The sequence below is a fragment of the Ixodes scapularis genome, unplaced genomic scaffold (genome assembly GCF_016920785.2).
Source record: "Ixodes scapularis isolate PalLabHiFi unplaced genomic scaffold, ASM1692078v2 PGA_scaffold9__187_contigs__length_104089568, whole genome shotgun sequence".
Lineage (NCBI taxonomy): Eukaryota > Metazoa > Arthropoda > Arachnida > Ixodida > Ixodidae > Ixodes > Ixodes scapularis.
Window position 1 is genome coordinate 101,559,903 of NW_024609884.1, and position 27,216 is coordinate 101,587,118.

Sequence of the window (27,216 nt, forward strand, 5' to 3'; positions counted from 1 at the left end):
TGTCGAGTCTTTGATAGAGCATTACGCCTTTCTTTGTGCAAGAAAGCAACCTGTTTTCTGTGCAGAGCGACCCCAGCCAACCCTTTAAGTTGACCAAGCCAGAGCTCAAGCATGGGTTGCGTCGAGATCCCGTCCATTCACCAGCTCCCAAGAACACGCCCATACTTGTCCTGGAATTGCCCACGTCATGGCCCGGGACCGGTGGGAGCAAATAAAATCCGCATCTCGGCAACAATCACAACGTCTGACACACAGAAAGACCGTCTGTTCAAGGTGCGACCAGGATTTTCTTGTTCCAAAATTTCAGAAAATTCCTCAGGACGAAATGCTCTGCATTGACGAGCAAATGGTTCCTTTGAAGGGGCGATCAGTACTCAAGCAACACGTCCCAAGTAAACCTGACAAATGGGGTACAAGATTTTCGCCCTGTGTTATTCGCGCGGCATTGCGCATTCTTTCGAGGTATACACAGGCAAGATAAACCTGCCCTAGGCCAGCCAGATATTGGGGCAAGCGGAAATATTGTCCCGAAATTGGTGCAGGTGGTTCAGCCAAGACTCAACCATCTGCTATTTCTTGATAATTGGTTTATGTCGTTGAAATTGAGGACTACTTTTGCGGCGAAGGACATCTACTGTCTTGGCCCTGTGCGTGCAAATCGTCAGCAAGGGTGCCCAGCCCATTATCGACGGACTCGGCTCTCAAGAGACGAGGCTCCTTTGAAGAGTTAGGAACAGCAAGCGATGGCCAAAACGTCGTCGACGTAAAGCGGTGGCTTTGCACACGCACACCCAGTTGCATCCGTCAAGCAATCAGATTGGTCAACCAAGTTCAGGTCGGACCACATGGACGCAGCGAATCCCAACAACGCATTGATTGCTTATACAGAATCTGCAGTAGGTCAAACAAGTTATAACTAAAACTTTTTTTAAAATTCCTCAATCTTGCTCCTGGCTGTCGTAACGGCAGGACTGCGATTCACTAGGTGTCGCCGTGAACAGGCAGCTGGATTTGCTCAAGTTCAAGCTAAACATTGCAACCTGCCCGATGAAACCAAGAAAGAACACTTCTCTGAAACGGAGAGGAAGGTCATCAACTTCAAGAGAGAGTGCGCTCTAAGAGAAGAAAAAACAAGGCCCGAGGAAGCCTGTGTTTGTTGCGTGAGAATGGACAGTACCGGACACTGGGTCGGCGGTGAAGGACAGCCATCAGAGGTGCAGACGGCCTGGATGCAGTGGCCACACCTTCTTCATGTGCCTCAAGTAGAATGTCCACCTGTGTCTGAGCAAGCACTTAAATTGTTTTTTTTAGTTCCATCAGATTGGTTTGAAGCAAAAGTCAATGAAAATAGGATGTTTATGTGCTCAGTGAACAATACTTTTGAACACCAATGTTGCTTCCTAACAAGCTTTCACTTTGGTTCATGAGAGACCTAAGTGCCTAATCTCACGAATTTGCAACATACTTGAGTTTTTCTTGCGAGATGTGTTACAACTTTTTTTCCCCAGGATGAATGTGTACTAGGCCACAACAGGGGTGGAAGCAAGCTTCAGCCTTTTGGAGCAGGTCTGGGAGCAGCAAAGATGCCCCTTTGGAGCAGCTTTGGAGCAGTAAAAGTTCAGCATTAGAGCAGCTCAGGAGCAACAAAAATCAAGTTTCGTAGCAGTATAAGCAAATCTTGGAGCTGCTTGGTGCTATAAAGCACACATGTTTTTTTTTTCGAAATATGAAAAGAAATATAAATAAAAAAGCATCTCCATGTGACGTCCCAGAACCATTTCCAAACATGACCTTTCCTTAAATATATTCCAGCCCATAGAAAAAAAGATATGTGAATGGCTGCCATTGAGAACTCTCCTGATGGTAGCAGGTTGGTTCCTCTTATGGATTTACAATAGAAGGCATAAGCAACTAAAGGAAAACAACTTAAGCCTTATGAAAACAAGACATTTTCATTGTTTAACAACCTAAATCGCACGTTGTATAAGTTAAAAACAAAACCATTTCAAGCTGCAATAGTATGCAATGAAATAAAGTGCAATACTGACTACAGTTCATCATTACCCAGGCGAACATTTCTAACTGGGACCAGTTGGCACCTCAACTGGTTTCAACTGGGACTAACTGGTCCCAACTGGGAAGCAACTGGGACCAATAGGAGTCCAACTGGGACCAGCTGAGGGGTCAACTGGTTTGAACCATTCCCAGTTGGGAGTCAACTGGTTTGACTCCCAGTTGGGAATGGAGGGAACTGGGACCAGTTAGGAAAGGAACTGGTTGGAGCGATTCCCAGTCGGACTTCAAATGCCTTTCCCGTTCCCAGTTCACACGGGGAAACAATTTGGACAAGTTGGGGGTGTATTGACCTTTGCTAATGAAGAAAACTAAAAGCACTTACATTTTTAGATTTATACAAATAGGAAAATTTTTAATTACACAATTATATATTTATAAAAATAAAATAAAAATTTTAATTAACAAAATATTTTTTTAATTGGAAAATATAATTAGCGACAAAATGAGTTTACCTAAATGAAGATTTAGTGCATCATTAAAATATAATAAAACATTTATTTAAACACCTACAGTATTTTTTTTTTTTTTCTTTTAATAAATAAATTTATCTTTTGGACAATCGGAGCTCGCCGGCCGCCGTGGCACGCGGGTGCGGATTAGTGGTACGCGCTGTCGACAGATGGCGCTGCCTATGCTGACGCCGGAGTCGGACGGACGCGGTAGAGAAGGGTCGCCATCGCCCAAGTTGGCGTCGTTATGAAAATGTCAAAACTACAGCTGTGCGTCTTTGGACCTAACTGCACACACACCATGGTGGCGGCGGTGAACTTCGGGGATGGAAAGATGCAGTTCAGCGATCGGAGGGCACCCAGGAAAGACCGGACGGAAGAAAACGCCGCGGAGAGCACAATGGCAAAAATGGCGGGAGGTCTACCTCGAAAATGTTTGACTGTTGTGACAGAGATTGCAAGGTGGGAGCGCTACCGCATCCTATCTGGACTTCACCTGCGCAACGTGGGATCACGGGTGAGCACCTTTCTTCACGCGATGGGGAGAGAAGCTGAGGACGTCTACACTAACAGAAGCCAGCGGCCGATCTTCCTTCATCTCACGAATACTACCTCTGAAAAAGCGATTCAACCGTTGCAAGCAAGTGGCTAAACCCGGAGCGTGTACGTCATTGAACCTATTATTTAGTTTCATTCTTCAAGTTTTTGACAATAAAGTGTAGTCAACCTTCCATTTTGTGCCGTGTTTCATTGTTGCTGGAGTTGGTACCAGCGGTAACTGGGACCAACTCCAACTGGGACCAGTTGTAACTGGGACCAAATCCAGCTGGGACCAACTCCAACTGGGACCAGATGCAACTGGGAATTGTTTCATAAACCAGTTGTAACTGGGACCAATTGGTCCCAGTTGAAAAATTTCGCCTGTGTAGGAAATACAAATGTTTCAAGTCCCTGTTTATCAAACAAAAGTCCCTGTTTAGCAAACAGAGTACAAATCAAAAGTATTCCAATACTCAACAGAGTGCAAATCTACTCTAAAGTACAACTGCAAAATATTGAAAACTTCATGATACCAGCTATACCATTCCTGCTCATACATACACACTTAATTAACCCTTACTAAAAGAGGCATCACTGGCTAGATAAAAACAAGAAAGCTTGATTAGGAGTTTAATAAAAAAAAATTGACTGACAAAACTAGCAAGCAAAACCATGAAATGAAAAGTTTTTCTTAAGTCAATGGTCAATGCGGAGCACAAGTTTGACTGCTTCTTGCACAGGGGTTGCGCGACATCATAACGCCAAACTCTTATTGGCTGATTAAAAAAAAAGGTGGGTATACGCTCCGTGCGGGAACTATAGGGGGCGCTTTGAAAAACGCGCATAGCGCCGCGCGCACAGACGAAACTTTTGCTTTTTGAGCCGATACATTGAGGGTGACGTTGCATGAGTGCTGGGGCAGACCTAAGAAGGGCATCTAGCTGTTCTCCACTTCTTATATATTGAGTTTGAGTCGTTATTAGTGGTAATTTCTCTAGTTGCGGCAGAAAAAGGAGTTGGAGCAATTTTCCGGAAAGCAAGACGGCCGCCACCATAATTGCTTTGAATGGGAAATTTGTTTCGCTCGTAGCTGTAAACGGGACTGCTGGAACAATGATATTTGGAGGCGAGTGAGATGTTCACTAAGTTTCTGCACAAGTGGGCCAAGTTTCATTAAGACAGCAGGTGGGAAAGTTATGTTTCTAACGAATAAAAAAATAAAGCTGTACGGGATATCCAATATTGGACCCAAAATGTTGTGTTATAACCGGGCTGTGCGCAGTGCACATTTGGGCACACAGGTGCTTGGACTTGACGGTAACATAATAGAGCACTTATTATACTAAAAAGAAGTGGCATAGGGAAACCAGGTGGAAATTTGGTTTGGGCGGCGTAACTCAATGGTAACCGGCTTTGACCATGAAAGGGCTGTAAAGAGAATACCACTCGTCGTGGGAGGTGGAGACTTTACAGGTAGGAAGGGACTAGTGGACTGTACTCCCAATTGAAACAACTTTACGAAAGGTGGTTCTAAAGCCAAGGAAACAAAGTTGTCGGCCAACACACGGTTGGGCCGTCAAAGGCTTTTGCGGTCAGCTGTTGTGTAATAACCAGTTGCGCGAGGTGCTGATTTTCGGCACACAGGTACTTTGACATGACCGTAACTTAACACAACAGTTATTATACCAAAAAGAGGTGGCATAGCAAAACCAAGTGGAAATTTAGTTTGGGCGGCATAACTAAGTGGGAACCAGTTTTGACTGTCAAAGGCTGTCAAGATAATACCACTAATGTGGGAGGTGCACACTTTGCAGGTAGGAAGGGACCAGTGGACGGTACTTCCAGTTCGAACAACTTTGTGATAGGTGGCTCTAAAGCCGAGAAGAAAAAAATTGTCTACAGAACTCGGGGTGTCAGCGTTTCCACATCTAAAAGGAGGCTGATCAAAAAAGAAAGCACACCACAAAAACTTACATACTCAATCGTCGATTCTCCAGTGATTCTAAGTTTCATTGTAGTTTTCCTTAGATTCATATTTGTCACTTTTGTTTTCATCATTTGAATCTTTCTACATGAAGTACAGATTGCGGGCCATACTTGTCCGGAAATATCATCGACACATTCGATGGGGACGAAACTTCTTTGGAGGCCATTCCTCCAACGAAATTGGCACTGCATACCCGCGAGTGTGAGATGGCATTTCAGTTTGTCCCATTGGCACTAACACATGTAGGCATCACTGGTACGAAAACAAACGCAGAGCGCAAAGCGGCAGTGTAGAATATGTCAGCCGTGCTGACACAGTGGCAGATATGATCGGGAGGCTAAATTTCTCACGTAGTACGGCACGGGTCCATCGTTGCCGCTGTCCGACAAAACATCGGCAAGGTGAAAAACTGAAACTTTGTCCCCACGAGATACGACGCACAACTATTGAAGTACTTAACGACGCAGCACCGGCCGCACTTCATGCTGCGAACCCAGCGCAACCGCACCACTCCGACTTTAATGCGTACCAACGTATGTGGCGTGGTTTCGGTTTCCCTGGGGTTCTCACTGCCTACCTTCGATAACAGCTGCGCGGCGGTGCGCCCGTAGCATCGCACGGAGTGTATATCTCAAGGCACCTAGCATTGAGGTCTACCCACTATCATTTCAATCAAAACCAATCGGAGCTCAGCGTCGTTCTGAAGTCACCGCATCTCCTGTGCAAGAAGCAGACGACTTGCTCTCCGCATTGCTTGGATGCGTTCTAGCACAACAGTTTAGAATTTGCTTCGCTCAGCAGGACATTCCCACTGTTCTCCTCGTCCTCCCGCCGGCTTGCTGTTTGAGTGCCAGAAGGTGTATTCGCCACATACGTCATTTACAAGAAACTCTACAGATGATCGAGGCAACCAATTACTGCTTTTATATGTTACGTTTACTACACGAATGAGGAACGCGGAAGCAATCTTAGCAAAAGCACCCCAAACACGCAAAAATCAATATATTATGCCAAATGTTTATTTTTTTAGAGAGTAGTTATTGCTTTCCCCAGAAATTAGATGATAGGTGAACAAATGCCAGCAAGCTCTTTTGTACAGTCGGGGACAAAAGTCTCCAGGACGTGCGAGCTGCGACTGAAACGCATTGCTCTGCCATTTGCCGGCGTCTGGTTTCGAGATCACAAAAAAGCGCATGCGCGTCCTATTGTGCTTGCCAACATGTGCGCTTTCCCGCTTTTCTGCAACGCAGCGCCTAACTCGGCATCGGGCGCGTGGTACCGCCTCGGAGGTAGCGCTTAATGACATGGCACCTATAAAGCAAGAAGTCACGGCAGCTCAACTGAGCGATAAGCTGAACTGGCTATAAAGCAAAGTGTGCTGACACGGCAAAATGCGGCGCAATGCCCCAGGCGATATCTCGAGTTTCGGAATGTGTAGCAGACGCTCGTCAGCCGCCAGCGCTATCTCCGAGGCGGTACCACGTGCCCGATTCCTAGTTAGGTGCTGTGCCGCAGAAGAGCGGGAAACACACATGTTTGCAGGCAGAGTAGGACGCACATGCGCTTTTGTATGATCTCGAAACCAGGCGACCCGCCGGCAGATGGCAGAGCAATGCGTTTCAGCCGTAGCTCGCACGTCCTGGGGGCTTTTGTCCCCGACTGTACCTTTATATACCATAAGGTCCTGAAAGAATGCCCACCCAAAATGAAAAGGTAAAGTGTGCGTGCATGTGCATGCGTGCACGCGCATGCGCTTGTGTGTCGGGGGAGGGGGTCGGGGAGGAGGGGGCACTACAAGTTACGTGAAACGGAAACTCTTCAACTTCAAAGTTTCTTAACTTTTCCCTCACCACAGTCTCGGGTTTTAAACATCATGATTAACTATCACCAGCTCGCCTGCACACTCACTGTCTTTTCGTTACTGATACATATCGCAGACACGGCGAACTCGCGCGTGCAAAAAGTATTTGGGAGTTCGCTAGGAACTCCCCCGTCACGGGTACGGCAGCAGAACGCGGACGCAGCGCATTTGCACTTCACAATGCGATATAGACGCAAGAATCCGGCCCCCTCAAACTCGGGTGTCACAAGAACCGATATCGCGCGCAAAAATCACAGACAAGAAAAAAAAAAATGCGGGAACACATTTGGAATTTGCATGTCATGGGAAGGAATACCCGCATAGTATGGGTGCTGCAGATTCCCGTGTCACGGTGCGATAAGCACCGTGACATGTGAGTTCTCGGTACGCCCCTCCCAACATCTCTCTTCCCGCTACCACATGGCATACGCAAGCACGCACATGTTACCACGGCAACGACTTTTGAGCAGCCGAGTCTGGCGAGCGACGAGCCAACGGCGGCTGCTCCTTTCTCACATCTCTCCTCTGTATCCGCTTTGTCGTGTGCTGCATCAATGGTTTGTTGAACCTGGTCGAAACTTGCCACGGTGGCGGTGCAAAATAAGTGGATTCAGCGACACTTCCACTACGTGAAGTTACGACGAATAACGTATTCAAATAAGTTCACCTGTCGCAATGCATTTGCGCAGCCGAAGACACGGTACGCCGCCAACGACGTACGACTCGGCGGATGGGCGGGATGGCTGCAACAGCTGCTGGCGGTACGCGCGTGCAGTCGCGGAGGCGCAACGAGAAAGCGCGTGATCTGTACCGAGGGTTCCCAAAATTCCCAGCCGTCGTGGCGCTGTACGCTTTGCAAAGGGTCTATTGAAGCTCTTAGGAGTACTGATGGCGTCTTTGGTCTGTGTTCGACGTAAAAAGATGTTTTTGGCTACTTTGTAGGGTTTATATCACGGTGACATAATTGCTGTTAAATCGACATCAAACAGACATTTTTCTGTCGAATATGTCTCACGCTGCTCTCTGCTTTGTAGTAGTCAAGCATGTACAAATAATGGATTTTAGGTATGAAGCAAATTCAAAGCGTATAGTATTGGTTTTGGCCGAATATTTTTTAATCAAATATTGAATAGTTGCTGCACCTTTCTCCACACCTTTCACTACTGTTACACTGTGCTTAAACAAAAATTCAGCTGAACCTGCAAAGGTTGTTCCCAAGCTTCTAATTGCCCATTAATGAGCTCTGTTAAATTTAATCTAGCTATATTTATAGACTGCGGCCTTAGAAAGTCCAATACCTAGATTGGGATGGCAAGTAAAAGACAGATTTGACATGAAATTAAACCTATGAAGGAGCCCAGCCATACCTAATTGAGGGGATTTATAAATATTCTTGCTCTAAGCAAATATTTTCTTAGATTCTCAAGTAAAAAAAAACAAGCACAAATAATGGACACAGGTTTTTAGAACATTGCTGCTTGACAATTTTACTGCAATGTAAATATATAGGATCAAGTTTCCTTTTCCTTTTTTTGTCTCTCAATACACCAGGTGCACACATACACTATATACCATGTTGAAGGTGTGTTTTTCGTATAAGTGCACGGCTGCGGCGAAGCGAGTCGGGAGATGGCGGTGTCAGCCCCGCTGTTATTGCTTCTCCGTAGTGCACCGGTGCTTGAGGAGAAGCGCACTCAAGGGGGCTCACCCTCCGCATTTAACACTTTGAAAAATATGAACATTGCAGTTCATGTCGAAGCGAATATCAAATAGCATATTATTAGTAATTACTCTTCAAAAATTTTAATATTCGCGCTACCCTACTCTTCGCACACAATACTTAGGCATCCAAAAACAAACAAAGAAACCCGACAACAACTGTACTTTTTTCATCTTCAGTGGCATCGCCAACAATGCCATGTGCCAGACATTTTCAGTTTCCTTTCCAAGAACAGCACCCTTTTAGCGCAGACATGGCGCAAATTCTGCACAGCCTTTGAAATGTAGCGGGTTCTTCGTTCCGGCACAGCAGCTCCACCACTGCATGCTTCAGGTTTGCTCTTTCTGTTTGTTGTAGCACAAGTTTGTTTCGGCTGTCCTTAGAAGAGCCAAGTGGACAAAGGGGACTCACGCGTAGGGTGCTGTCGCCTGCGGCCGAGATACGGAGCTCGTCGCCGTAGAAGACGTCGTTGGCGGCAAGAAGAGCCGCAGTCTGGCGCCGGTACGAGCGCCGCACAAGCAGCACTCGGGCAGCTGCCGCCAACAGCAGAACCAGCAGGCCTAGCACACAGAGGGGCACCCAGATGGGCAGCCAGGGGGCCTCCCTGGCACCTGGGGTTCCAAAGCACGCTCCAGGCAATCAATGAGACACACCGTTCTCCACAAACCCACACGAGAACCAAAACGTGCCTGCTGTGCAACTGTCCTCCATAGCCGTCTCTCTCTCTCTCTTTCTCCAATGCTCAGCTAAAGTTTCTAGTCTTGTGCGAATAGTGGATTTTGAGTTCGAAGCGAATTCGAAGCGAATAATGGTTTTGGCCGAATATTTTCAATTTGAATATCGAATAGTTTTTCCATGCCTTTCACTACCATTGCATAATGCTTAGACGAAAACCCAGCTAACTTGTGAAGGTTGTTCCACTTGTTCATTTATAAGCTATGATTATCTATATTATTTAACTATGTCTTCATAAGATCTGATGTCTTGGGATGGCAAGTAAATAACAAATTTGACATAAAATGAATCCTATAGAGATGGCCAACTATACCCAATTGAGTGAATTTACAAATTCTGCTATGTAAAATAAGTCTTCTTGAATCTCGGGTTAAAAAAGAAATAATTGCACATGTTGAACGCAGGTTGTAAAGGCATCTCTGCCTAACATAGTATACTCTTGAATAACTATCAATTTTGGAACTTTTACTACAATGTAGAAATACACATTCACAAAGTTACCATTTATTCCCAAATACAGCTGGCACACGTGCACCATCCTGATTTGAATGTATGCTTTCTTCCAAGCACGCAATTGCGATATTCATACTCTTCCAAGTGTTTATCGCGGCGGGTTACCCCGTTAAGTGCGCTTCTTACCGAGCACCGATGTAATGCAGAGAAGCAACACCCGCAAAGCTTGCTTCCGCGGGTATTGCTTCTCCGCTGTGCACCAGTGCTCGGAAAGAAGCGCACTCAACGGGGCTAACTTACCGCAATCAACGCTTTGAAAAACTCTTATAGCGCAGTTCTTCTCAAAGCGAATATCGAATAGTCTATTATTCGAAACTACTGTTCGAAATTTTGAATATTCGCACAACCCTAAAAGTTTCTATCGACAGCTCCCGCAACTTTTCATGCGCTGCACGTTGAGGTCCCCAGGAACTAAAACCACCTTCTCGGGGAAATTAGAGCAACTTTTTTCAGTGGAGAAACACAGAAGGGAATTTTAAAATTCAATTTTATGACTAAAACAGGAAGGAGCTGGGATGTCATGGGCCATGATAGACATGGGTAGATCTATACCAAATGCACAACTATGAGGCAAGTACTCCCTAGAGCAGTGGTTCCCAAATGGGGGTCTGCGGACCTTTTGGGGTCCGCGAAGGCATTCTAGGGGTCTGCAAAGCCCTGCCTCATCGGTCAAGTCCGGCAATAAAAGTTGTCTTTGCTCAGATTGTGAAGAAACATTTAAATTTTTTGGGTGAGTTTTCTCGTAGGTATGTCAAAAAGAAGTTTACTCCACACTAGCCCTTACTTATATCCATTTAATAAATCACTTTTATAATTAACCTACACCTTTCCTCTCCTCTCACCACGAACGGGGTCCTCCATTATCTCCGCCGATCCACAAGGGGTCCGCGAAACATCGATGGCTAAGAACCACAGCCCTAGAGCATGCAGCATTTTTGACAAAGTCTGCACTGCTTTAATGCAACAATTTTGATGAGAGTTCGGAAGGCTGTCACTTGAGGCCGACAGGCGTTCCTCGGGATCAAAACGAAGCCGGTTTAAAGGACCAGACTCAATATTCTGCAAGGCTTCCCTCCTCTCCACGTCTTCGAGCGGGGAAGCAAAGGATAAAAAACACTGTAGACGGAAAGAGGGGACTAAGAAAGGGGGGGATGGGTCAGCCGTTTAGATGGTGGGGTGGTTCAAGGTCAAGCAAGTGAGCATCTGTTAAAGGGTGCACCCTCAATGGACGAGACACAATCTGTGCACCAGAGGATGAGCGAAGGAGCCTTCCAGGAAACGAGAACTGAGTATGTTTCTCGTATTGCACAATACGCCTTCATTGGGTGCATCTTTGAACACCGCATTTTTTTTAATCAACGTGAATTGATGTTTGTTCGAAACTGCTGCCCCCTGTCAGAAGCCTAGATCAGGATGCTTTCCTATGAAAATGTGAGGACCACAAGGAAGAGTGAAGAAGCTTCTTTGTACGACTCAGGGCAAAAGATAAGCTGCAGATAAGCCACAATGTGTACAAAGGATATGGTGGGGGAACTCAAACACTCACAAGTCAATGCATCTAGGAAGCAGGATCTATCTCCCCTTCTTGGGAGGGAGGCTGTGGCTTATTTTGCTTGAACACACAATCACATGTTTTCATGCTCACAACTTTCGAACCAGCGTGTGTGTGGGGCTATACATGCACATGAGATGTTTTCTTTAAAAAAAAGAATATCTAGAAAAAAAAAATGGAACACTAAAATTTTAGTTGTATTTAAAAACATTAAAAAAAAACTTTCAGTGGAATGTATTAAGGAATACCAATGCACGGCACGCTGACTAAAAACCTGCACTGACGTCAACAGCATTGTAACTCACGGACTCCAGCCTCTTGTCTATCATGTCGGGGTTGCTCGCTTGCAACCTACAGTAACCCATTTTTGGACTTTCTAATTGGGATCTATAGCTTAGCCTCCGTGGGCTTAGAGGAGCAGGGTACAAGGGAGGAGGGGATGTGGAAGGGGGGGAGAAGGAAACAGGCAACGGTAGAAAGGGTAGGAGGGAAAGGAGGAAGCGATGGAAAACTGGAAAGTGCAAACTGGTTGTCGGCCTTTATTCTCAACCACCTTGAGTGCCAAAGCTCCACTCTATAAATCCCATTTGCAGGCATTGAGGCCTTCACTAATTACAAGATGCCACCACTGCTCTCGCAAAAAGGTCAGCCCTTTTCCAAGAAATTCGCTTCTATGCAAGCTGGTCCAATATGCCTTCAAAGTGTCGCAAGCTCGGCAAGCGTCCACTTCAAGATAGAAATCAGAGGCCAGTCCGAGGCAATGCACAGGGCTTTTCTGCCTTTTCGGCAGACAGGCCAACCCGAGCCAAACCATCCAGAGGCATACCACTACAGGGCTTGGGAGCCAGTGTGGGGAAGGAGCCATTGTTGCAAAGGTCTCCCTGGCAGCAGCTGCCGCTGTAGCTCCCGGAGTTGGCGCCCCTGCTTTTCAGTTGCCGCGTCTTGCAGGTCAGGGCTACCATGTCGTCCGTGTGCAGGCAGCCCTTCGAGTAGCGGCTGTTGCCGCTGCCATCCACCACGTTGAAGCTGAAGCACTGCGGGGACAAGAAGCCGCCCTAAGAAAAACGTCTTTCCTCGCACCTTTCAACACAAAACAATGCTGAACCTATGCACGCCAAAGTCTTTGACATGTTTACTAAGATTGCAATTAATTTTTCCTGGGCACAGGTCGCTGAAACCCGACAAAACTAGCCCCTGATAAATAATGGTTCTGTCATTCACATCCCACAGTTTGTGGCATGTTGTGCCCTCCAAGAGAAACTCTCGTTAAGAATGCAATTCAGAAAGACGAAATAAGATTACATTTTTTATGCGCTTTCTTGAGGTGAACTCCTGCATTCCTTCTAAAGGGTTAATTCCCTGAGAATAATGTTTTCCTTGCTGCGATTTAAGCTAGGGCTGGGACAAACAGTGTCTCTGGCTAGCGATCTGGGAACTTGCAAACCAAAGTAGTAGTTGGGAGTTGCTGTATTGTGAAAACGTGGCGGGCTACTAATGAAAAAGCTACTCTAGAACTTACTCTACGACAGCGCCCTGCGTTAAGTTAATGTGAAACTTAAAATCGGATAGGTAATGCAGCAGATTGAGTTAAAATGTGATCGAGATCCTTCAACTCGCTAAAAGCTTTGTCTCTTGGGTCCGTTTTGCCATACAATGGTCTACCACAGCCCCTTTCGGTGCAGAGCTCGTTCATATACAAATCTCTAAAACACAAGTACGTTAAATGGGGTTAGAAAAGTCCAATTTACAGCGACGAGATTGGTCCGAGTCCTTTTGAAGCACCTTTCGAAGCAGCCAAACAAACATTGGCAGCATAAGCACATACTTCATTTTCATTCATACCAGTGCCAATATTAGGTTAAATTTCATCTCTTGGCCTGTCGAGCCCTTTGTTATTCAATTGCACAGCAGGTTCCCTTAAACATAGAACACAGCTGTTCACTTGCACGTAGAGGGCATGGCAAGAAGCTGCAGACTGATAAGGGACAGTATGAACTGCTGTGAATGGTTGTTTTCACTACGGAACCAGAGGTGAACCAAATAGTATACCCCACTGAGATAAATAGAATCATTTTGAGCAGCCAAGTTGATGTTTCCTTCAAGCCCTAAAGCTTGTAATAAAAGTGTGAGTCTCATTCCACATAAAAGCAAAGTTCTTGCCACTTGAAAATGAATGTCAATGGCAAATAAATGTTAAACTTGATGATAACAAAAAATCGGCATGCGAACAATGAATATGCCTCGTTAAGGTTATTGCCAAGCTTCAGGGGTGGAAGCAAGCTTCAGCCTTTTGGAGCAGGTCTGGGAGCAGCAAAGATGCCCCTTTGGACCAGCTTTGGAGCAGTAAAAGTTAAGCTTCGGAGCAGCTCAGGAGCAACAAAAATCGAGTTTCATAGCAGTATAAGCAAATCTTGGAGCTGCTTAGTGCTATAAGCACAGATGTGTTTTTCGAAATACAAAAAGAAATATAAATAAAAAAGCATCTCCATGTGACGTTCCAGAACCATTTCCAAACATGACCTTTCCTTAAATATACAGTCGAACCTCGTTATATCGAACAGGGCGAGAACCATGAAATAGTTTGATATAATTAAAATTCAATATAAAAAAATCACACAAAAAAAAAGCGTCAAAGCACAGCGCGATTTAATCACTAAAAGGCTAGTGGCAAAAAATAACTACTCACGTGAAGCGTTAAGGTGAACTATTTATTCCGGCGAAAAAAACTGTCGCAGCGTAGATTGCTTCATGGAGCTGACCGCTGCCTTATTACAGCCCGCTCCACTGTCTCCAAGCAGTCCACCAGCGCTAGACCACTACCGTAGTTTGCACTGCAGTAGCAGTGTAAAAGCAAGACCGTCTTCCCGACAATGTCGTAACAGGGCTTGAAGCGTTGCAGCCGCCCGCTACTTGCGGCGACGTTTTGTGCTTGGTGGATGAACGCGAAGTCCTTCGCTTTCTGTTGAAGCATCGGCCCCGACCAACGCCGGAATGTTCCGAGCCCTTGCGTCCATAAACCACATGTGATCTTTCCACCTTTACGAAGGCCGGTGTCCGAACACGGCGTGCGTCGGAGTGTTTGCATCGTTCATCCTTCGATTTGATGTCGCTTTACATCTTCAGCAGCGTGCTCAAAGTGCTTCGCGGAGTGTTGTACGCTTCGACAACGCTGAACTTCTTTTCTCCTTTTTCAACTTGGCGGATAATCTCAAGCTTCGTCGCAAACGTCAGCGATGTACGTTTCTTTACAATTGTTGCCATCAGTACACCCATGCGGTTGAAGCAATGCCGGAGGAACGAACCCGGAGGAACGAAACTGCGGGAGCCACGCACAGGGCAAGAAAAGAGCGATGCTGGCGATACGATTGAGCTGACTGAAAGTCGCAAACGCCTGCTGCGCCACTGCTATCCTATGATGTGTTGCGGGAAAGCCCGCCGTATCCTCCGATGTGCTACGGGAAAGCCTGCCGCCTGTCTCCGGAGCGCAGCTTTCCGGCGCTGCAGAGTTCGATATATTCATTATTTAACAGACCGAGTTTGCTGTAAAAAATATAAAATGCATGTAATTCTTATGATAGTTCGACAATGATCCAATATAAGCAATAATTCTATATATCCATGTTCGATATAATGAGGTTTGACTGTATTCCAGCCCATAGCAAAAGATATATTTGAATGGCTGCCATTGAGAACTGTCCTGGTGGTAGCGGGTTAGTTCTTCTCATGGATTTACAATAGCAGGCATAGGCAACTAAAAAAAACAACATAAGCCTCATGAAAATAAAACATTTTCACTGTTTAACAACGTAAATCGCACGTTCCGTAAGTCAAAAACAAAACCCAGTCCCATACTGACTACAGTTCATCATTAGGAAATACAAAAGTTTCAAGTCCCTTTTTAGCCAACAAAAGTATTCCAATACTATGAACAGAGTACAAATCAAAAGTATTCCAATCCTTGACAGAGTACAAATTTACTCTGTATGATAAAAGTATAAATGCAAAATATTGAAAACTTCATGATACCACCTATACCATTCCTGCTCATACACACACACTAAATTAACCCTTACTAAAAGAGGCATCACTGACTAAATAAAAACAAGAGAGCTTGATTAGGAGTTTAATAAAAAAAATTAGACTGACAAAACTAGCAAGTAAGACCATAAAACGGAAGGTTTTCCTTAAGTCAATACGAAGTGCAAGTTTGTCCGCTTCTTGCACAGGGGTTGCATGACGTCAAAACGGCGAGCTCTTATTGGCTGATTAGAAAAAAAAAGAGTGGGTATATCTCAAGGCACCTAGCATTGAGGTCTACCCACTATCATTTCAATCAAAACCAATCGGAGCTCAGCGTCGTTCTGAAGTCACCGCATCTGCTGTGCAAGAAGCAGACGACTTGCTCTCCGCATTGCTTGGATGCAATCTAGCACAACGGCTTAGAATTTACTTCGCTCAGCAGGACATTCCCACTGTTCTCCTCGTCCTCCCGCCAACTTGCTGTTCGAGTGCCACAAGGTGTATTCACCACATACGTCATTTACAAGAAACTCTACAGATGATCGAGGCAACCAATTATCGCTTTTTTTATATGGTACGTTTACTACACGAATGAGGAACGCGGAAGCAATCTCAGCAAAAGCACCCCAAACATGCAAAAATAAATATATATTATGCCAAATGTTTATTTTTCATAGAGTAGTAATTGCTCTCCCCAGAAATTAGATGATAGGTGAACAAATGCCAGCAAGCTCTTATGTACATTTATATGCCATAAGGTCCCAAAAGAATGCCAACCCAAAACGAAAAGGTAAAGTGTGTGTGTGTGTGCCTGCGTGCATGTGTGCGTGCGTGTGCATGCGTTTGTGCGCACGCGCGTGTGTCGGGGGGGGGGCATTACAAGCTACGTGAAATGGAATGTCTTCAACCTCAGAGTTTCTTAACTATTCCTTCACCGCAGTCTCAAGTTTTAAACATAATGATTAACTATCACCAGCTCGCCTGCGCACTCACTGTCTTTTCGATACTGATACATATCGCTGACATGGCGAACTCGCGAGTGCAATAAGAATAAAAAATATACGACTCTTTCGTATATTTTTGAATTTATTACCAACGCGCTCAATCCAAGTTTAGCAATAAGTATGTGGGAATTCACTAGGAACTCCCCTGTCATTGGTACGGCAGCAGAACACAGACGCAGCGCATTCGCGCTGCGTCCGTGTTCTACTGCCATACCCATGACAGGGGAGTTCCTAGTGAATTCCCACATACTTATTGCCCGCTCAAACTCGGGTGTCACGGGAACTGATATGGCGCGCAGAAATCACGGGCAAAAAAAAGAAATGCAAGAAGGAATTGGGAATTTGCATGTCACGGGAAGGGATACCTTGTATAGTATGGATGCTGCAGATTCGCGTGTCATGGTGCGATAAGCACATGGGAACCCGCGGTGAGCACGCTTGTCGTGTATACCGATACCGCCAATCACTCAATAGATAAAATTAAAAAAAAAAAAAAAAGGATGTGCGATTTTTGAGGGGGCAGGCCTTGTAAGAGACTTTACGGCGATTTAATGCGTGTGTGTCATATTTCAAATACACTCGATCATACTCAATGCCACTGTGTAAAAAAAAGAATATGAAGTGAATGACGAAACGATGCATTGAAGCATCGTTTTGTCGTTCGTCAGAGTTCTGATGAGTACTCTGACAAAGCAACCTGTGCATGAGCAGTTTTCGGAGATCAGGTTTACACGCCGTTGACACGACTACATCGGTATGGTACGTGGTTTCATAGCAATAGGGCCTTTGAAACGTTACCGCATACTACTGGCCCCGCTGTCACGGTAGGCTCCGTAGTGCGCGGTACGCGGCAACGGTTTTCTAAAAGAACAAACACAACACAGTTAACCACTGTGGCCAATAAAAAAAAAATAAAAAATTCAATAAATATAGCCTTAAAAAAACAACCTTGTTTGGCTAGTTTTGGTGCTACATGTGCGCTTGGGAGCAGGATGGCGCAGCAAAATTGGATTGGCGCACAATGGCGCAATAGACCATTTGCTATATTACCCAAGCATCAAGGAGAATGCAGGGATTGGTGTTCCACGTGCCGCACGTGCTGGCCTCGGCTGTAGTTACTTTTCTAAAGCAAATACCTAAAACAAAAGGCATCTTGCACACGCCTTTGTCAACGCTTTATTTTGGTTATTTCCTTCAAATACTTTATACGGGGAAGGCGTGCGCGTGTGGAACACCAATCCCTGCATTCTCCTTGATGCTGGGGTAATATAGCAAATGGTCTATTGGCGCAGCGCTTCCATCCCTAAAGCTTCCATCCACTGCTCCAGCTAATTTAGTCTTAAATTACTTTATACACTGCACGAACAAACAAATGGACCCCATATGGAGATGATAGCTAAATGAGAGAGTTTACATAAAAAATAAATCTACCGATTGTATAAGATCAAAGCACTAAAAAGATGACAGACAAGTTAAAAGAGAATGAACACCACAGAGCGCTATGTGGTGTACATCGTCTTTTTAGCTCTGTTATACAATGAATCGGCTACTAGCCCCAGTAGATAACCTTCTTAATCTACCTCCAAGTCAATCTTCTCGTAATACCAAAGTGTCCTAGCTTGAATCTCACCAAGCGTTCGGTGCATGCGTGACGTCACCATGACTTCAGTCCACGGGAGAGTGCACAAAAGACCTTCCCTCAATGCATTGCAGCAGCAGTGGCATAGCTAAACTGGCTGCTGAGATCGGTCTATTTAAAAACATTTCTCCTCAGAATATACCCGTTTTATTCAGAAATTTTTACGGCAAGGTAAAGAAGTTACATGAGCCCTCGCTAAGGTTCTTTCTTTTTTAATATGTTTGACGCCTACGTGTGCAACATCCTGCTCTGGAAGGGTGCTTTACCTTTATTATATGGGTGTGCCACGGTGAAGCAAATAACAGTGCTTACTTTGCGGTTGTTGCTTCACTGCACTCGATTAGTTAACTGTGTTGAGTGGTACACTCAACGCAGTTAACTAATCCACCAGAATAGACCATGAACATGAGAAATATTCCAAACTTTCCCAATACTGTCAATTTTCGAGACAAATACCAAAATGAATAATGTGCTATTTGAGGCGATAACAGAAAGTGCAGAAAATTAACACAAGCCTATTGTGACCTGAGCTCATATTTTGAGCATTAGCAAAGTGAAATTCAAGGGGTCATAAAAATAAAATGCATCTGCGATTTTTAATTTCTTATATTCACTAAATTACAGACGTTAATTCCCAAGTACTACGACAAAATATGGCAACTGTCTCAGGCTCTAAAAGCTTGGAGTGCGTAGGCAGCTGCATCCTCGTCCTTCATCCCATCAGACGCTGGGGATTGCAGGAGCTCTTGGCATGTTCCTCCATTCCAATAGGATGCTGTAGAATTCCACTGTGCTGAAGGGTTGCTCAGAAGATTCTCTGGATGGCTCACTCGGCCAACCCATTTGAACCGAGAAAGGTCCGTTTTTAGGTTGGGCGTTCGCAGTTTAAACCGATCAAAGTACACCGAATCCATTTCCTAAAATTCTGTTTTAGCCGAAAATGGTCAGTTTTTAGGGCCGCGTCGAGATGGGCGGGGGGAGGGCGTTGCAAAATTCCACATTGTGTGACCTCTTTGCGATTGCCCTCTTCCAAGGTTCAACATGCAACAAAAGAGGTTGTCCTTCGCGGGATATTTGTGTCCTTTCTCTCATCGGGCTTAGTGTATTCAGTTCCTGGTTCTAACATTTGGGGGTGGGCTAGTAGAAGGTTTTTTGCTTCATGCACAATCTGCAGCCAGAGTTCAGCGAGTACACAAAATATGTTGTGCTTCACAACGTCACACCGTGTCTCTTTTGGTAGTCACATTTCGTTGATTGGCCAATTTTGGCTCAGGCAGCGCTTCATCTCCTCAGCCTGCCAGTGTTCAGTGTTAACGTTGAGAGGGCATTCTCGAAGCCCAGGGTCATTAACAGGAAAGAATGAGCGTGGATCAACGAGGAGAACCTGGGAAAGTACACATGTGTGTTTACTATCAGATCAAGTAATCCTTATGTATAGAAGGTGAAGTTCCATGTTTTTTGGGCACTGACTTGTTTGTACTTCTGTCTTTCTTCTTTTTTTACAGTTGTAAACATTTGCCAAATAAAGTGTCAATGTTTTTTGTTTTTTTTTCAATGTATCTGTGCTGTTATTCTTTGGGTGATCACAAATATCAGAGCTACAAGGATCATCTGATCCGGTGTCCGGTGGTGTTTTTTTCATAGTAACCGAGAAAAAAAAAAAAAAAAAAGGTAAACTTTTGTGGGCATAAATATACACCGAAAAAAAAACGAAAATTGAATTTTAAAATAGACACCAAAAAAAGTAAGCCGAATTTTGAAAAACTAAAAACCGAAAACGCGGAACCCTAGCTATATTAGCTTCTTTGTTATATATGAACTCGTACAAATAACACAAAAAAAAAAAAGAGGTAAAACGAGTTGTCACGGGCACATGTTTATCGAGCCTGCAAAAAGCTGTCAAGGCTTCCCTGCACGTGCCGTCTGCTAGCTCGGCACCACTTCTCGCCAACTGCAAGAAGGTCTGATTGAAAAAAGATCCTGCTACAACGGACTGTGTCGACAGCTGCGACAGCCCTGCGGAGGACGCCGGCGGTGGATGGCATTCTTTACACTTATGCGCACCCTGTCGAGGATGGCACTCTTTTGATTCAAGGAGATTGCCTTCGTCTTCCCCGTCAAGGTGCCGGCGGTGCTGGGACTCTCCATTGTTGAGTGGCGATGATTCGCTGAATCGCTGCTTGAGCGAAGTAGATTTTTGCACAAGAGCGACCTCACCAACCAGACGCCGAAACAGATCACGCAGCAAACAAAGAAGCACAGACAAGCTTGCACTCAAGCTTGTCTGTCGACGGTATAGAAAGCTTAGATTTAAGAGATGGGGCAACTACTTGATCGTGTCACGTGATTTGTGGGTGGCATTTGCAAAACGAGCTGCATCATGCAAGGAGTCAAAACTCAGAAGCGTTGACCTTCTGTAAACGTGCCCGCCCCTCTGCCCAGTTTCCTCGCCACACTGGTCAGGTGACAATCAAATGCAGGTGTACTTACTGTTCCCTCCTTAAATCTAGGCTCCCTCTGTCATCTCCGCTGACACGTTGTCGCTAGTGCTCCAAACGCCCCTATCGGCATGCCACGACGGATTCTCTGCATGCGATGCGGTGCTTCCCAGATAAGGAGCGGGGAGCAGACGACGTTGCAGAGACAGCCTTTCCATCATCTTCTGCAGCCTGTTCTGGGTGGCTTCTTGGCCGCAGCAGCAAAGTGCGGCAGTCCGAGACTTAGTAAACTTTACAAATTTAATTCTTTTTTTAAATTATCACAAAATTTTTCTTCGCTATATTCGCGGGAGCTGCTCAATTTCCTTTGCTCAAAACTGACACAAAAGCACTGAAAGAGTGCAAATGGGAAATCGTAATCACTTTGCTGTAGCTGCTATTTCGCTATAACCGGTCTCGACAGTATTGTATTTAATACTTTTTCTCCAAAGTTTATTTCCATCGGTAATTAAACACATTTTTTGTCGAAGCATTTTGTATTTCTATTCCAATACATTTTTACAAGCGCCTTGCCTATCACTGAAGGAGTAAACCAAAACACTGTGGAATGGCATCATGTGCAAACTAGTGTTTTAAATAGTAGTCAAATTTGACACCAGATTTTGGAAATCTGCTGAAATTCTCGAGCTTCTCGTGCCCTGGTTAGTGAACCAGGAAAAGCGACAAAATCTGGTGAAATCTGTGGAAAAATGCGTCGTGACCCCGACCAACAGCAATTGCTACTGGTGTCACATGGGCCAACTGCAATTCCTACTAGAGCAGCATAGAAGTAGCACTGCTGGTCACACAAGCTGATTTAAATTGAGTCATAGAGCCACAGATCCGACGCCGAGAAGAATAGTTTACACAAAAGCATATAATGGTCAGATGTCTCGAGTGAAAGCATGATTTAGTGTTTTTGTCCAACAACCAAATATTGTAAATCGCTATTTGAATCACACACACAATGTATGTGTTTTTCTCTTGAGGTGACGTGGCACAAAGCACGGTGACATTTGCACTTCCCCGGTTTGTCTCGTTTCACAGTAGCTCCTCCATCTTATTGAGCCTGTTGAGAAATGTGCAGATGTTCCCGACACCTGACGGGAATCATTTATGTTCTACCTAAATATGTTTTCATTCTTCATGTCAATTTTACTGTCCGGTAAACTTTTAACAAAGATGTCTCGACCACTTTCGCATCTTGCAACGCTAGTGCAAGCCACGCACTGACTGTCCTTGGACATGTAAGATAAGAAGATCCGACTTACCATGACAGCTTCATCGCATATACTCTGGTCATCGCAGGTGTACGTCTCGCAAGAGAAGCACCGGAACTGGTCTGGGAGTGTATGGCGTTGACTGTGGCTCACACCTGCAGACATTCAGGTGGAATCAGCTGGTCGCCTCTATGCCAGCTGAAAAACGCCTCAACCGTCCCCAAGGTTCACTTGGACCGGGCATTCCATTGTTCATGACGGAAGGCTGGCGCTATCAGGGAGCCCACCTAAGGATATGCTTCAAACAATTCTGACGACGAGCGACTTTCCCGGACAGATTTTACCTTGCAACCTTCAGCCTAGTCAGCTCCGTTCCAGGGCTACATGGCGCCAGCTCTAGTGCACTTGCTCACACTCCAAAGTGAGAACCAGATGTTACTGCACCCCCTGCTAGTATCCTTACTTTTGCAAGGAGCACGAGAATTGAAAACATGTACGAGAGAAATCAGCTGGTATTTTGTTCAAACAGTATTCATGAAATTGGGGATTTTCTCTCGACACAATCAATCTCGGGAACATTTCAGGTTGCAAATTTCACACATAATGAAAAGGAAAAAAAAAGAGCAGTTTTAAACATTTTTGAGCAAACCCTCTGCACTTTTGTGTCCATTCCTCTGTCTGCCACTAGAGATGCCACAAACGTTTTCCAAACATGAGGTTCGAGGATTGAACCAGGGGGTTCGAAAGGTTTGCAAAGTTTCGAAACGTCAAACTTATTACATAAAATATTCAACAATTTTCTAACTTCTGAATTTTTGGCCCTCAGATTTTCTGCTATTTTCAAACTTCTGATTTTTCGTGCTATGAAATTCAACATATTTTAACTTTCGAGCTTATCGCATTAAGAAATTCAACGATTTAAAAATTTTCAAACCTGTTAAGTTCAGAAGTTCGACAAACTTCCAACATTTTGAACAAAAGATAGACTAATTTCGAACCAAGTTCATCCCCACAGGTTCGAGGCAACAAATAAAAAACACAACATGTCAATGTGTGAAGTGGAGTTGAGATTGCACTAGAGTCTTACTTAACTGATCGTGCCACAAACAACTGACTTGTAAAGCGCTGAATGATAACTATGGGGTGGCCTAGACCTTTTTCTTTCAACTTCTGCACAGAGCCTCTACCACGCACAACTTCGTAGGTTGCCCTAAGGTGACCTGTGGTCCAACAGATCCCCCATCTGCAGGCTTGAAATTTAACCAAGACGTTTCAGTGGAAGCGTCCTTTATAGCCTTAGATGTTTTTAACGCAAGTTCCTCGATAACATTGAGTCAGGAAAAGAAGCACGTGGACCGCTATGCCAATGCGCTACAGCGAACGCTGAATCGGTGCTTTCTTCATTATCATTAGTAACCGGTTGCATTTTAGAGTGGCTAATATCTCGATTCATGAAAGAAGAAAAGTTCCAGGGAGCGACAATATGTTCAGCCCGATAACAACTGGTCACGATCTGACGAGCTATATTTTAAAATTCCTGGTGGTCCTCTAATTTAGTCTGGTTGTATTCTCCTCAGCCTTGACTTGTGTCGGGTTTTCTGCATCCCACGGGCCTGTGTTCAGTGTTTTCTGCATCCCACGGGTCATTTTGCCAAAAATGAATGCCCAGGGCAACTAAAAAATTTCGGGAAGCCTGGATGCCTTTATGTGCATGTGTTGTCCTGCATATTTAGTCTCATGCCAGCATTATATTTAGGCAACGTTTGATCGCATTGCTACTAGTTCGCAAATAAGTAAGAAGTATGTTCACCTGATCACCTCGGGACTTTTGGATGAAGCGTTCAACCAGTTCAACGCTTGTTTGATAAGCTACGACAAATAATGAGTAATACAGGTAGTGCTGTCAGTACCACAGCACTAGAAAGGAGTCTATTCTTGGCATAAGAGTCCATGGGCAACATTTTCAGTAAAATTTGTAGCACATTTTAGAATTTTTTTAGATGAATTTATAAACTTGGTTTGAAACTGCAGAATTTGACCTACATCCATGAAATTCAGACTTAAAAATTAAAATCGAAAATTTCAAACTTTTCAGCCCTATACCTCGAAAAATTATAAAATCTGAATTTTTCAAGCTTGAATCTTAAATAAATTCAAAATGTTCGAATTTTTGCATTGATTTGTCAAAAAAGTTAAAGGGTGATTTCAGATAAGATCGAACAGGGGGTGGCTGGTCGACCTTTTTAATTGGCTTCATAATTTTATATGTTGTTTCCCAATGTCTAAAATAAACATAATCAGAATTATTTTCACCCAGAAAAAAAATTGTCAAACGCAAAAAATCGTACATCACGTAGAGGTGGAAAGTCGCATTTGCTTGCATAGCCAGAGGGGGCAACTTTGGTGATTAATAACTAAAGTTATACTTCTTAGGTGAGTTTCATAATATTTTAGTATAATCTGTATGTACTTAGCAATGCGAAAAAAAATATTGTTATTGTTTAGTATGTTTAAAAAAATTAATAAAAAACATCAATTTCGGCTCCTTGACCGTTTTTTCCCCAACTTTGCAGGCCTGTATCTTAGGAAATAATTTAGTCAGAAACGTCATATTTTAATTTAATACGCTACTCATAAATGGAAGTACATTCGCTAAAATTCAAATTTATTTAGGTGCGGGTTGGGGAGATTTTGGCAAGCAAACACGAGACAAGCACCAAAATAAAAAAAATCTTAAGGGCGATTTAAAAAAAAACCCGTTCTCGATTTTTTTTAAACTCTGACCGGTCAGTCTACTCTATTTGGGGGTTAATATCCATTAAAAACATGTTGCATTATATTGATGGTGTAATAGATACAGCACCTCTACCGAGCCCCTTCTGCGAAGCTCGGCACGGTGTACCCCTGTGGTGCGACGCAGTTATTGCGACTTCTTACTTTGAGAGAAAAGTAATTTTTTTATTCATTCGAGTATAGCCAGTAATAGTTTGTCACATCTTTTGCACGTTATTATAAATTGCGCATTATATAGAATAAATTACACAACAAATACAGGGTGATTTTAGACACGATCGAAACGAGGATGGCTGGTCGGCCTTTTCAATTTGGGTCATAATTGTATATGTTATTTCCCGATGTCCGAAATAAAATAAAAAAATAAGATTATTTTCACCCAGAAAAAAAAATCGTCAGACGCAAAATGTCGCACATTACGTAGAAGTGGAAAGTCTCATTTGCTTGCGTAGCCGGAGGGGTAAAATTTGGTGATTAATAACGGAAGTTATACTTCTTAGGCGAGTTTCACAATTTTTAGGCACAATCTATGTGTACTTAGCAGTACAAAAGAAATATTGTTATTGTTTATTATGTTTAAAAAAATCACAAAAAAAACATCAATTTCGGCTGTTTGACTGTTTTCCCCAACTTTGCAGGCCTGTATCTTAGGAAGTACTTTAGCCAGAAGAGTCATATTTTAAATCAATACGACACTTATAAATGGAAGTAAATTACCTAACATTCAAATCTGTATTGCGTGGGTTGGGGGAATTTTGGCAAGCAAACACGAGACAAGCACCACAATAAAAATATTTCCAGTGCGACTTAAGCAAAAAAAAAAAAAGGTTCTTTATTTTTTTTTAACTCTACTCAGCCATTCTACTCTATCTAGCGGTTAATATCCATTAAAAACATGTTGCATCATATTGATGGTGCAATGGATACAGCTCCTCTACCAAGCCCCTTATCCGAAGCTCGGCACAGGGTGTCCCTGTGTTGCGACGCAATGATTGCAACTTCTTATTTTGTGAAAAGAGAGAATATATATATATATATTCGACGTTCATGTGTTTGAAGTTAACCTTTGGGCATCCACTCTTTGGCGGGTATTATGTGGGGTGTTGCTTGGTTTTGTGGACGCAGGAGGGTCAACATCTGTTTGCTTAGATGCAAATCTGGTTAAACGTTTCGTTTTCTTTTTTTCTTTTTGCTTTTCTTCAGTGCCGTAAAGTGTAAAAACGTAAAATGAAAAAAAAAAAAACGACAAAAAAAAAATTAAAGCATACAAAAATGTGTTGTTGTTATCGCAGAGAGGGTGAATTATTTCAAGATATCCGGTGTCGGTATTTTCTTGGAAGGGCAAGTTGGGAGGTGTGGAAGGACTTTAGGCTGCCTGTGTCGGTCGGGAAACTGTTTTGGGGACGGGGAGGGAAAGGGGTTGGCCGGCTTGCTTAGTGATGGGCGTCTTGGCATGTGGAGAGCCAGCAAAGGGGAAGGGGGGGGGAGGGGAGGGGGAGGCGAGGCTATCTATCGGGCGTCTGAAGGTCGGTGGTTAGGGCTTCCTAATAAACTGGAAGAGACAACAATCTTTCGGCGCTGAGTTGGTGATCGTTCTGTGTTGCCCTCTTCGTCCTCCATCTGGAGTCTACCAAAATGTTGGGAAGCAATAAACGTTGCCGCCAAGTTGGACGGCGGTGATTAGGATCTGCTTGGATGTGGACAAACCCTCAAAGTAAAAGGGATTAGTGGGAAGCAGGGTTTTGGGCAGATAGCGAAAAGGCGGCGTTTCTTTTGGGGAACCGATACGAGTGACGGTGTGACTCAAGGACGCCTTTCAGCAGAAAACATAGATATCTGCATTCGACCCTGAATAGTTTCGCCGCTGTCTATTTCCTTTGCCCGGAGACTTTCTCTCTTTCTTTCTTTGCGACGATTGGAGCTTCGTTGCGGGAGTAATTTGTGTAGTTCTGTGTATAATTGTGTGCTTCGAACGAAGGAGCCTCCCTGTTTCAACTTGTCACTAACCTGCGTTACTCCAGCTCAGTCACAGTTTAAACCCGCAATTTTGTTCCTTTACTTCGTGTTGACTTTTTATTCATAATGAGCTCGTTATGGCGACAACACAGCTCGGAGCGAGTGTTTTGCGCAGATTACCTTGCAAAGCACAAAAAGAAGATCCCGATGCAGCGAAATTTTCGCAGTGTGAGAGAGCTCGATGTGGACTGTTTGAAGCGAATTATCCCGTCTGGCAGCTCCATGGAAGTGAGCAAGCTGGACTACCTGTGCTACAATTGCTTTACGCATTTCACCAAGCAAATATCTTTGCGAAGCTCAGAGTTGGGCGGTGACAGCTTTATGCCTCCTGAGGAGGCCATTGAAGACCTCAACCGCAGCGTACGTTCAACGTTTGTGTCACCACTAAGACCACCAACTGAAGTAAGAAGTCGAGACAGGCCTGCCTATGTAAAGAGGAAACAGACGGAGTTGGAGCAGGTTGTGACTGAGAATTTGCGCTCCAGGATGCGTCTTGCGTACGATGAAAACGTGGCATCGGGGTCGTCGGAGCAAAAGTGCTCCACATGCACCGAGTGGGCGGACAACATTCGCTGCGCCTTTGCGACCACAGCCTCTCCCCGGGAACGCTGTCA

General features: G+C 44.3%; 1 protein-coding gene across 6 annotated transcripts in view; it reads right to left on the minus strand.

The window, feature by feature from the left end:
- LOC8037538 (activin receptor type-1) overlaps positions 1 to 27,216 on the minus strand; it is a 124,620-nt gene that overhangs the window by 50,407 nt on the left and 46,997 nt on the right. For 2 of the 6 annotated variants that reach the window (XM_029979581.4, XM_029979579.4), the window contains exons 2-4: positions 21,845 to 21,948; positions 12,260 to 12,467; positions 9,045 to 9,262 (exon numbers count right to left, since the gene is read on the minus strand). In XM_029979581.4, the coding sequence (XP_029835441.1) occupies positions 9,045 to 9,262; positions 12,260 to 12,467; positions 21,845 to 21,847 (429 nt within the window). In that variant the 5' untranslated portion in view covers positions 21,848 to 21,948. Of the gene's footprint in view, positions 1 to 9,044; positions 9,263 to 12,259; positions 12,468 to 20,586; positions 20,782 to 21,844; positions 21,949 to 27,216 lie in introns of all 6 variants that reach the window. The other 4 variants (XM_042287545.1, XM_029979582.4, XM_029979580.3 and 1 more) reach the window with 4 other exon arrangements.